The sequence below is a fragment of the Pipistrellus kuhlii genome, unplaced genomic scaffold, assembly GCF_014108245.1.
Source record: "Pipistrellus kuhlii isolate mPipKuh1 unplaced genomic scaffold, mPipKuh1.p scaffold_m20_p_6, whole genome shotgun sequence".
NCBI lineage: Eukaryota > Metazoa > Chordata > Mammalia > Chiroptera > Vespertilionidae > Pipistrellus > Pipistrellus kuhlii.
Window position 1 is genome coordinate 52,408,411 of NW_023425562.1, and position 13,139 is coordinate 52,421,549.

Below are 13,139 nucleotides of genomic sequence, written 5' to 3' on the forward strand. Positions count from 1 at the left end.
CCAGGAGGCACCCAGAGAAGGTGGGGCCAGCCCGAGGCAACTGGAGGGACTGAGGTCCTTGCATGAAGTGGCCAGAGAAGGCCAAAGGGTTTGGGGGCTGGGCCAGGTGCGCTGGAGCTCTGCGTGGACAGGTGCAGATGTCAAGGGGCTGCAGGTGGGTGGGCAGCGCCGTGCAATATTGTGGGCTGGGCTCCTAGAATATCTATAAGCACCTTGTAACAGAACTGCCTAACAGTTAATGGGTCAGGTAGTGAGCAAACTCTGTGGCCTTGATAGTGGCCCAGAACAGGATGATCACTTGCGGGGATTGTTGGTGGATAGAGATAGTTTGGACTACAATTCCTGTTTAGTATAGGAAGTGAACTAAATGACTCAAAAGACAGAAACCGAGAATCTCAAATTCTCAGTGGATCAAGGTATCAGACACTGGAGATCATTACCAGGGCCCAGTCTCTCCCACACCAAGTCCAGGAAGTCCCCAGCTCCAGGCCTTCTGTATTTACTGTTGTGTACGTGAATCTGCCCTAAGGCAAGAACCAATAGTTCTACCTGTTTACCTGCTATCTTCAAAGATCAGGAGCCCAGCCCAGCCAGTGCGACTCAGTGGCTGAGTATCATCTATGAACCAGGAGGTCATGGTTTGATTCCTGGTCAGAATACATATCTGGGTTTCGGCTTAATCCCCAGTAAGGGGCATGCAGGAGGCAGCTGATCAATGACTCTCTCTCATCATTGATGTTTTTATCTCTCTCTCCCTCTCCCTTCCTCTCTGAAATCAACTTTAAAAATATTTTTAAAGCCGAAACCGGTTTGGCTCAGTGGTAGAGCATTGCTCTGTGGACTGAAAGGTCCCAGGTTCGATTCCAGTCAAAGGGCATGTACGCTGGTTTCGGGCACATCCCCAGTAGGGGGTGTGCAAGAGGCAGCTGGTCAATGTTTCTCTCTCATTGACGTTTTTAGCTCTCTATCTCTCTCCCTTCCTCTCTGTAAAAAATCAATAAAATATATATATTTTTTAAAAGCCTGCAAAAAAAATCAATAAAATATATTATAAAAAAATAATAATATTTTTAAAGAAAGGCAGGAGTCCAATACTGGGTTCCTCCCCTTCCTCCAGCATCTCCACTACAGTTCTCTACATTTGTGACAGAAATTCTGAAAGGCAGTGCCAGAAATAACTTGAGAAAGTATCTGTTCTCACACACACATGCACACAGAATTTATAGGTGGGAAAAAGAGCATTATCTGAAGTCATTCTCCTCATTAAATTTTACTGAACACACCGATATAAAAAATCAGATTGGACACAAACTCAGGTAGCTGACATGGAGCTCACAACACTGAATCAAGTCTCAAGTCTGTCTTCATTTATTATACATGTATTATTACAAATGTTGGTGTATATATAAAACATGTAAGATATTATTATTATTACTATATATTTATTACTTATATCCCACCAAATTCTAAAATGTGATTATTCATTTGGTTAGCACAACCTACTTATCTCATTTTTATTACTTTAGGGAGGGGTTCTTTAAGGTGTCAAAGGTCATGAAGCTCAGGGAGAAGTGAGAGAAGCAGATTAGAGATGCATCTTAAACATGAAATCATCCAGTCCTCTTCCACAATCTGCCCACCTGGTTCAAGTGGAAAAAGACCGTTCCCAGTTACAGTTATTTCCCCACCTAGTATCTCCCAATAGCTTAAAATGCGTATGCTACCAGCAACAGCATTGCCCCAGGAAAAGAGATGAGACTCTCTTTCTAACCTCCCTTTCTTTCACTATTTCAACAGAAGCCCGGCCTGCCTACTGAGTCACCATAGAGTCACTACTGGTTGCAACAGAATTTCTACAGCTACTTCCTCTTCAGAAACAATCATAGAAGTCTGAAATATAAGAGCTGGAAGGAACTTTGAAGTGTATCCATAGTTCATTTCCTACCACTCCCACAAAAGGAAGGCTCAGAAAGGGAAAGAGAATGGTCTGATTTGACCATTCAAATGGTCAGCCACGGGCAACTTCCTTACCAAGTATATTTTAATCAATAAATACACTGTTGTGAAACCATTGAAGATATAGATGGAGGACAAAATGAACTTCAGGATAGACCTAGATAATTAAGAGAGTGCTTGTATATGAATGCTAGGACAATATACTCTAGGACTCTGGATTTCTATGCTACCTTGACAATCTACTCCTTGTCAGAACATGGGTTTCACTCACTTTCCCAACCATCTTCACATTCTCAAATACACACACTTACACATACCCCACAGGAATCTGGAGTTTTAAATATCACACTCAGGAATTCAAGGTCAGGAGCACACAGAGATCCTACGAGCAGAGCTTATATCATAAGGTCACTTGTAAGGTCACCTGCTTCACAGAAGCTCCAGTTTCTAAGGAAGGTTTGCATAATATTCAGAACTGTGGAGAAACTGCAACCATTTCAGTTGAGGATGAAGGGTGAGATGGTGCAAAGATAATAACAGCCACAGGCAACTGAAAGCAAACAATGAAAAGAATGAACTATACTAAATTTTTGGGCTTTGGAGATGAGAGTCCTCTCCTGGAAAAACCTAGATATTGAGCAGCTATTAAAATCATCAAAATAATAGTCATTAACCCTTCTTTTCACCTTCTCCCCATAAATCCTTTCATTAATCCCTCAACTCCCTACCGTACACTGGTTTCCCATTAACTAGCCAGCCCCCACTCCTTAAGCTACCCATGATATCCTTCACTGACTATCTCCCCTTGGATGACTAATTCCAATAACTTTTTTCACAGATCACCTTCTCATACATATACACATAAATCCCCACTAACACCTCTACCTGCCATACTAGGAAGAAGAAAGTGAAAGTTTGAAATCAAAATCTTGTTTGGAGGTCAAATTTAGCCCTTGAATCAGATAAATGTGTGCCTTTGAAAAAGGTAAAGTGTTATATAGACTAAAGGGATCCTTGACTTTTCTCTCCTTTTCTCCTCCTTTCTTCTCACTATCTACACATCCAGTTACTTATATTGGTTTCTTTCCTCTAAATTATTCTAAAATTTCATCTTTCCATTCCACTCCCACCACCAATATCCCAGTTTAGGCAATCTACCCTGAATAACAAACTCCCAGTTCTCTGACTTCACACTCCCACTTCCCATGTATCCAGATTAATCTTCATAAGCCCAACTGTGACCACATCATTACCTGTATAAAATCTTTTCAGAGGTCTCCAATAATAGTCAAGATCTCCCATTCCTGGACCTCATCCACTGTTGAAAACAACCTTGATTCATTCCTCTCTCTCTCTCACTCCCCACACCCAATCTAAGCAGATTCCATAGGTTCTTCACTCAAAATAGACACAGATTTTTACTAATAACCTTCAAGCTACTACTATGATAGTTTAAATCACCATCACTGCCCACCTTGATTTTTATAGTAGCACCCTAATTGGTCTCCCTGCTTCTACTCTTGTCCTATTCTCAACACAGTACATATATTATTGCCCTTTTAGTCTCAACACAGTCTATTCTCAACATAAAAGACAGATTCTAAATATAATTCAAATTATTGCCTCATCTATACTCAAGATTGTCCAGTGGTCCCCATTTTGAATAAAACCCCAAAATCTATATTGACTTTCAAGATTCTACTGATCTAGTGTCCTGCTGACCTCAACCCCTACTCTCTTTTTGACTAGCTCACACGTCCTCAGCTACACGAACTTCCCAGGTAACTCCTCAAAAATACCAGGCAGCAGCATACTCCCACCTCTGAACCTTTACACTTGCTCTTCTGTGTTGCTGAAATATTTCTCCTTTCCAATCCAACTATCTGCATAGCACACTTCATTTCCTTCAGATCCCTGCTCAAAGGTCACCTTTATCAGAGTTCTTCCCTTATCAATCCCTATTCTTCATCCTCATTCTCTTTTTCCTTATGCTACTCTGTTTTTCTATAGCATTTATCACTACCTGCCATTTATTGGTTTATTGTTTGTCTTCTCAAACTGGAATATAACTTTCATGAGGGCAGGAACTTTATTGGTTTGCTCAGAATGGTGCCTGGTACAGAGTAAGTTCTCAAGTATTTATTGAATGAATAAGTTATTCCCTGAATAAATCCTTTACTCCAGAGAGATTAGGACTTCTCACTGTTCCAATAATAATAATGTAGCTAATTTTATTGAGTGCTTTCAATGTACCAGGAGACAGACACATGAGCTTGTTTGTTTTTATCCTATTCAATTGACAACTCAATGAGATGAAAACAAACAAACAAAAAACACACAAAAAAACACCACACCTATTATATTTTTATCCACATTTCAAGTTGAGAAAACTGAGACTTGAAAAGGTTAAGAAACTTGTACACAATCATACAGTTAGTGGCAGAATAGATTCAAATTAAGTTAGTTTGACACCAAAATCCATCCTCCTAATTTTTGTTATATTGCTTGCCTACATGCTTTCTCCCTTCTGTGAATTACTCATAAGTGACTTTTTACAGTTTGGCCCATAATTGCTTCAGGCTGTTTTATATAGGCCTATTCTTCTAAAACAGAATTCCATTAAACCAGGGTCTGAGCCATTTAAACCTGATAACACATTTTCTCTGATATTTTTTATATATATTTTTATTGATTTTTTTTTTTATAGAGAGGAAGGGAGAGGGATAGAGAGTTAGAAACATCAATGAAAGAGAAACATCGATCAGCTGCCTCTTGCACACCCCCCACTTGGGATGTGCCCACAACCAAGGTACATGCCCATGACCAGATCAAATCTGGGACCTTCCAATCCACAGGCTGATGCTCTATACCACATGTGTCAAACACAAGGCCCGAGGGCCAAATCCGTCCCTCCAGGCCTTGCAATGTGGCCCGCACCGCGCTGTCATCACTGCACTCCGCTGCGTTTCCATCACAATGACAGTTTATGACTGTTCAGTAAACCATTCGGCCCGCGATTTAGGCTGGATTTTAGAATTTGGCCCCTTCTCTGATTGAGTTCGACACCCCTACTCTATACACTGAGCCAAACCAGTTAGGGCTTCTCTGATATTTTTAAGAAAGTTAATTTAAATTGAATTTATGTCTAACATGACTAGTTCCTCTTTTCATTGTCAAAGCCAAGTGTTGAACAACTAGAATAAGGAAGTACAATAGTATCATATGGTGAATAGTTGACTAAGATTAAGAATATCTGATTAGCCGAAGTCGGTTCGGCTCAGTGGTAGAGCATCGGTCTGCGGACTGAAAGGTCCCAGGTTCGATTCCGGTCAAGGGCATGTACCTTGGTTGCGGGCACATCCCCAGTAGGGGGTGTGCAAGAGGCAACTGGTCGATGTTTCTCTCTCATCGAGGTTTCTAGCTCTCTATCTCTCTCCCTTTCTCTCTATTAAAAATCAATAAAATATATTTTTTTTAAAAAGAATATCTGATCAGTCTCAGCTTCATCTCTAAGCAATATATAATCCTTAAGCAAATCACTTAGCCTTTCTGACCTTAGTCTACCCATCTATAAAGAGAGTTGGCTTAGATGAATTCTAAACTGCTTCAAGTTCTAATACCATTATTCCATGAATATTTACAATGTATCAAGCTAAAAGTAAAAGGCCAAATTCTTCATTAACATGGTTCTATTTTGGCCTATTAGAGTAGTTTCCTAAGAGCACTACTTCCTTTTGAGGGTATTTCAGTATACTAGTACGTATGAGACAGGCCCCTAAACAAGGAACAAACTACAAATGTGGTTTTCTAATGGCACTACAACTATCTAAATGACACAGTATAGGTTTAAAATAAAGTCATACTATGGCTCATAGAAGTATATCAACTGGAGCAAATCATTAAAATACTGACATTGTAAAAAACATTAATGAAAATTAGGGCAGGTAGAAGGTGGGCTCCAAGGCAAAGAACTTTGGAGGAAAAGAAAGGCTTCCTAGAATATAAAGGATATGATAGAGCATTTGAAAAATATTGAGTATATGATAAAGGCAAGTTGTGCAAGAAAAATGGCAGGCAATTTTTAACTTCAGAAAAAAAAACAAAAATTTGTACATAAAAGTAAATGCAATCATAATATTACTCTTCTGTAAACACTGATTTTTAAATTAACTTAAAAACAGAGCTATAATTATATTAGAAAATGAAAGGAGAAGTATACAAGAATTAAGTTCTCATCTACTATAATAGGAAGTCAACACTTTCTAGGAACCAAGATGGTGGCATATGTAAACACTGGCACTCACTGTCTCCCACAACCACATCAAAATTACAACTAAAATACAAAACAACCATCATTCAGCACCACCCGAAAACTGGCTAAATGGAAGTCCTACAATTAGAGAAATAAAGAAGAAAGTGCACTGAGACTGGTAGGAGGAGTGAAGGTGAGGAACAGACTGGTCCAACACGCATATATGGCATTTCTTTAATTGGGAGGGATAACTCCAAGGCCGCCTGTGAGAAGCAAGGGGTCCCAGCCCCACACCAAACCCCAATCCCAGAGTTCCAGAGCTAGGATGAGAAGTCCTTGTAACTTCAGGCTATAAAAACCAACAGCGATTGTGGAAGAATGACTCGAAGGCTGCAGGAGTCCCAGGTGTTCCTCTTAAAGAGCCAGCACACAAACTTACATGGTCACAATTCCTCTGAGCTTCAGCACCAGGTGGCAGCTTTGGAGAAATCCAGGGACATATAGAGAAGAACTGGACTGTCTGGCATCAGGATAGGAACTTGGGGGCGGCTTTCTCCCAAAGAGGGGTGGTTTCAGGGATCATTATTCCTGTGTTTGAACCTCCCCCATTGCAGAGCTGATTGGAAGCCATATCAGAGTTCCCATCAGCATGGCCCACACTGTTGGCTCTACTCTGGTGATTCCCTGAGACCCAACCCCATCCAATTTTCAGCCCTACTCAAGCTATTTGTAGCTACTTTTCCATATGAATGGCCTGTACTGGTTCATGCTTCAGACTTTGCTAGAACCTCTTAAACAAGCTGGAGTTAGAATACTTCAAAACTATCAATAAAAGCCTACAACCCAGCACTAGTGCCAGCCTGCCTTGCCTCACAACTGGGCCTTGCCTGGGAACTTCCAATCCAATACAAATAGTAGCAATCTGCAGAGATCTCCCTATAGTTCCTTCTGGGTGGCACCAGGCAGTGGCTGACTTTGCACCTCCCAGGAGGGCCCAGAGCCAGTGACCTTGTTAGACAGCTTTCAGACCATACCAGATTACAACTCTACATGTCCACAAACAACACACTCAAAGGGTAGGCTCAATGAGCACCAAAGCCCCACTAAAGCAAGTCCTGCTACACAGTGGTATCTCCTGCATAGCAGCTCTTCCATTGTAGATGCAGCTGGTCCTCACAGCCAATTGGTCTGGAGGCCAATTCCTCCAAGTGACACCAATCAAGGCTCAACTATAGCAAAACTGTGCACACAGCCCATACAAGGGTGCACCTAGATAAAGATAAAATCTTAAAAGCCACAAGAGAAAAGCCGTTAGTTACCTGCAAGGGAATGTTCATATGACTATCAGCTGATTTCTCAACAGAAACTTTGTAGGACAGAAGGGAGTGGCAAGAAATATTCAAAGTGATGAATAGCAAGGACCTACAGCAAAGATTACTCTACCCATCAAAACTATCATTGAGGCCCTGGTTGGTTTGGCTAAGTGGACAAAGTGTCAGCCTTCGGACCAGAAGGTCCGGGGTTCAATTCCAGTCAAGGGAACATGCACAGGTTGTGGGCTCGATCACAGCAGGGGCCATGCAGGAGGCAGCCAATTGATGATTCTCTCTCATCACTGATGTTTCTATCTAACTCTCCCTCTTCCTTCCTCTCTGAAATCAATAAAATATATTTTTTAAACTATCATTTAGCATTGAAGGCCAGATAAAGAACTTCACAGACAAGAAAAAGATAAAGGAGTTCATCACCACCAAACCAGTAATACATAAAATGTTGAAGTGTATTCTAGAAGAAGGAGGAGGACGAGGAGGAGGAGGAGGAGAAGGAGGAGGGGGAGGAGGAGGAGGAGGAAGATGAAAATATATATGCACCGAAACCGGTTTGGCTCAGTGGTAGAGCCTCGATCTGCGGACTGAAAGGTCCCAGGTTCGATTCTGGTCAAGGGCATGTACCTTGGTTTTGGGCACATCCCCAGTAGGGGGTGTGCAAGAGGCAGCTGGTCAATGTTTCTCTCTCATCAACGTTTCTAACTCTCTCTCCCTCTCCCTTCCTCTCTGTAAAAAATCAATAAAATTTATTTTAAAAAAAAAAGAAAAAGAAAATATATATGAACAATAAAATGGCATTAAATACATATCTATCAATAACTGAATCTAAAAATAAAAATATACGAACAAGAAATCTAATGAACAAAATAAACTGATGAATAAGATAGAATCAGAGGCATGGAAAAATTGGACAGACAGATAAATCTCAGAGGAAGGGAGTGGGATTTAAAATCTGTAAATTTTGAAGATTTAAAATAAGAAAATACTTTCTAAAGAAATAGATGAAGATATGGCAATATAGCATGTTGTATAAAAATATGGAGTTAACAAAGGGAAGTAACCACATATCTTGCATATTTGTACTTCACTTTCTTATAACAAATGTGATTTATTTACTGTGAACATAAAAAAATCCTACATAATAAAAGGCTAATATGCAAATTGACGAAATGGTGGAATGACTGGTTACTATGATGAACAATGACCACCAGGAGGCAAAAGTTTGATGCAGGAGCTGTCCCCTGGTGATCAGAGTGCTCCCACATGAGGAGCACAGCTTAGCCAGAAGCCAGCCTCAAAGCTGGTGAGTGCAGCCGAAATCGGTTTTGGCTCAGTGGATAGAGCGTCGGCTTGGGGACTGAAAGGTCCCGGGTTTGATTCTGGTCAAGGGCATGTACATTGGTTGCGGGCACATCTCCAGTAGGGGGTGTGCAAGAGGCAGCTGATCAATGATTCTCTCTCATAGATGTTTCTAACTATCTGTCCCTCTCTCTTCCTCTCTGTAAAAAAATCAATGAAATATAAAAAATAAATAAATAAAATTTATTTTTTTTTTTTAAAAAAAGCTGGTGAGTGCAGTGGTGGTGGTGGGAGCCTCTCACACCTCCGTGGCAGTCAGACATCCCCCAAGGGCTCCTAGACTGCAAGAGGCTGCAGGCTGGGCTGAGGGGCACCCCCCCACCCCACCCCGAGTGCATAAATTTCGTGCACTGGGCCTCTAGTTGAATAATAATGGCCCATGTGGAACTTGTGTCCCATTCTTCTACTCCTGTATCCATAACACCTACATAGGGCTAAGTACCCAATGACTTTAACAATTCTGTTGGTTGAATGACCATTGTAAAAATGGAGTGAGGATGTCTTGTTATGGAGTTGCAGAATTTTGCACTTAAATTAGATATTATCTAATCCAGTACTTCTAAATTGGTGTTCCATGAAATATTTCTTCTTCTTTTTTTAAATATATATTTATTTCAGAGAGAGGAAGGGATAGGGAGAGTTAGAAACATTAATGATGCAAAAGAATCATTGACCAGCTGCCTGCTTGCATGCTCCCTGCTGGGATTAAGCCTGCAACCTGGGCATGTACCCTGACTAGGAATTGAACCGTGACCTCCTTGTTCATGGGTCAATACTCAGTCACTGAGCCACACTTGCTGGGCAGTATTTCTTGTTATGTTAATAGCATGCTGCATTAAGTGTTGGGGGCTCATATAAATGTGGGAATCTCATGTTAACCAAGTTAATCAGATGTGCTTACTGTAGGGCTTCTTGGAGACTTTACTATATCTCTAGTAATCAGTGGTTTCTGGAGCATTCTTTGGAAAACACTGATCTAGTCTCTCTCCTAATCTTACAAATAGGGAAAGAGAGGCTCTCTGGAGCCTGTTCACGTATGGATGGTGAGAAACTAGAAAGAAGGACCTCAGGATTCTGGAATACCATGCACTTGAATTATTTAAAACTGAGGCAAGGGGTCATACATAAGCATCTCCTGTGCAGATCTTTAAAGGTTTCCTGATCCTTAAGGAACTTAAGAGGTGGGCTCAAGTGTTGGCAGGAGCTAAAGAAAACTTAAACAAATGCAAAACATGAGTTTCAGTGGCATGGTGATTCCAAATTGAGCAATAGCAATATGATTATACACTCATTCACATTTGTACATTGTTTTCTAATAAATAAGTGTTTTCAGCTTGTCTTATTTGGTTTTCATAACTATCTAAGGAGAAAGATAAGGATGGGATTATTATTTCCATTTTATGAAAGAGGAAATTGACTCTTAGAGAATTCCCTGTACTTACACAGCAGGTGAATGGCAGAGTTAGAATGAGGAGAATCTAAATTTCCTGACTCTCAGGTTAGGGCTTTTCTCACTATATCATATAAACTGGGAAAATTTTGACCAAGTACAAATTTAATTCTTTAATGACACATTCAGTCTGCTACATATGGCTCAATTAAAAATAGGATCAGTTCTCAGAGTGCTCATAGATGATGGCAGAAGCAACATCCCAATTACTAGCACTTTACGGTCATATTTGGGTTCAGTATATTAGTACTTCTTGTTGAGTTATGTTGCCAGTAAGAGGGGCTGATAGAAAATTCCTGCTGGGGAGGCAGCATGGCCTATTTTTTATAAGCAAGAAGTCAGACAGACTTGGTTTTTAATCCTGGCTTCTATCACTTATTCTATGATCTTATTCACTGTGTAACCCTTCTGTGCTTCATTTCTTCACCTGTAAAATGGAGGTAACAATATATATTTTGGAAAGCTGTTGAGAGACTAATGTAAGGAATTAGAGGGATAGTGTAGTGTCATGGTCAAATGTGTAAGCTCTGGAATTATACTACCTGGGATTGAATCTCAGCCCACTTCTTGCTAGCTGTATAACTTTGGATAAGTCTCTTATTAATGTCTCAGAATTTTAGTTTTCACATATGTGAAATGAGGAAAATAAATAGTGTATTCTTGGTTGTTGTGAGCATCAAATGAGATATTTAAGAACTTGAGCACAGTGCTGGTGGTAGTGGAAAATCTAATACCAATTTCTCTCCCAAAGCAAAAATGAGAAAGAAAGTTTCTTAGTCCTATTCTTTTCCATTTACTCTCTTCCTTCTTTTCTCTCCAACTAGAAGTTGGAGAGGAAATAACACCAGACTAGAAATCAAACACTTTGCTTTGTATATCAGTTCTGTCACATGCTATTTATGTGATTTTAATAACTTCCTTGAGGTATTTTTCCTCACCTGAGATATTAAATTAGTTATAGTTTGCTAACTGTACCAGGTTGTTGTAATGAATTCATGGATTTTTAAAGCACTTCATGAACTATGGAACACTATATAATGTGAAGGATGACTTTTATCTACCATAGATTATAAGATAGATGTTTTTACCAGTAAAAGGCAATTTTGTCACCAAGTTTTTTCTCATGGACAATTCGATCCAGTACGTTGTAACAGATGTTGGTAGTTGCTCCTTTCATCCACTCAATGAATATTTTTCCTTTAGTCACATCAAAGTTGTACTTGAGGAATGGGCCAGGACATGGGGTTTTCCAGTAAAATTCCTTGGCAATGTCTCCCCAAAACTCTGCAACAGAAAGAAAAGCCTAACATCACTAAGCTTCTCAGATATATTTATCCTCAGATGTCTTACCAGTCTATGCACAGGACCAAATCACAGCTTCCATCTATTCCCATGAGCTGAATCTTGACTCAAATTTCTTTCTTCTCTCCTCAAAATTTGCACTTCACTTTTTGCAAACTATTCCAATTGTAGCCACCCAGAGCTTATCACAATGCCTAGCACAGGGTAGGCAATTTTTTAATGAATTAGTGAAAGAAAGAAATCATTTACCCACAGAGACTCCCATGACGATGTTATTGTCTTAATTTGTTCACTCACTCTCAGCAGTTATTTAGTGAGCAGCTTTAAACGAAAACATATGTTTATTGATTTCAGAGGAAGATGGAGGGAGAGAGAGATAGAAACATCGATGAGAGATAATCATTGATTGACTCTCTCCTGCACACCCCACATGGATTGAGCCTGAAACCTGGGCACATGCCCCAACCGGGAATCAAACTGGGACCTCCTGATTCATAGGTCAACACTCAACCACTGAACCATGACAGCCGGGTTGCTCTTTAGTCTATTATTACTTGCCCAATTGTTAACCTGTTCTGTGCCAGATGTTCCTCTAAGTTTTTTATATTTTTCCATTTAGTCCTTACCATAGTCCTAGGAGATAGGTCTTATTTTCATTATCCTTTTATTGATTTAAAAATTTCTCAAGGTGCCCTAGCCAGTTTGGCTCAGTGGATAGAGCGTCAGACTGTGGACTGACAGGTTCCTGGTTCAATTCCAGACAAGAGCACATGCCTGGGCTTAATCCCCAGTGTATGGTGTGCAGGAGGTAGCTGATCAGTGATTCTCTCTCATCATTGATGTTTCTATCTTTCTCTCCCTCTGAAATTAATTAAAATATATATACATATATTTTTAAAAGTTGCCCAAGGTTATAGTTACTAAGCCAAAACTAGAACTTCCCTAAGGAAGATAATTTTGCTAAAATCTGAAAGATAAATAGAAGTTTTTCTTTACTCCCCCATTAGGAAAGCGAGTATTAAGGGATGGAAAGGAACCAGTGGTATATGTTAAGAAGAACTCCTTGCAGAAACCAGTTTGGCTCAGTGGTAGAGCGTTGGTCTGCGGACTGAAAGGTCCCAGGTTCGATTCCGGTCAAGGGCATGTACATTGGTTGTGGGCACATCCCCAGTAGGGAGTGTGCAAGAGGCAGCTGGTCGATGTTTCTCTCTCATCAACGTTTCTAGCTCTCTATCCCTCTTTTCTCCTCTCTGTAAAAAAAAGAAAAAAGAAAAAAAAAAAAAGAACTCCTTAAGGCTGAAGCACTGAGAATCAGAGAAAGACTAGCAGGAAATGATGCATAAACTGAGCAGATTATACAATCTTTCTGGGCATGATAAGGAACTTGGTATTTATCCTAAGAGCAATGGAAAGTCATTGTAGAATTTAGCAGAAGAGGGACATGATAAGATTTTCAATCTTAAAATATTTGTCTGAACCTCTGGAGAAAATG

General features: G+C 40.1%; 1 protein-coding gene across 4 annotated transcripts in view; it reads right to left on the bottom strand.

Annotated features, from left to right (window-relative positions):
- Positions 1 to 13,139, bottom strand: part of ACSS2 (acyl-CoA synthetase short chain family member 2) — a 64,425-nt gene that overhangs the window by 42,804 nt on the left and 8,482 nt on the right. For all 4 annotated transcript variants that reach the window (XM_036417483.2, XM_036417482.2, XM_036417480.2 and 1 more), the window contains exon 2: positions 11,434 to 11,629. In XM_036417483.2, coding sequence (XP_036273376.1) covers positions 11,434 to 11,629 — 196 coding nt within the window. The remainder of the gene's footprint in view (positions 1 to 11,433; positions 11,630 to 13,139) is intronic.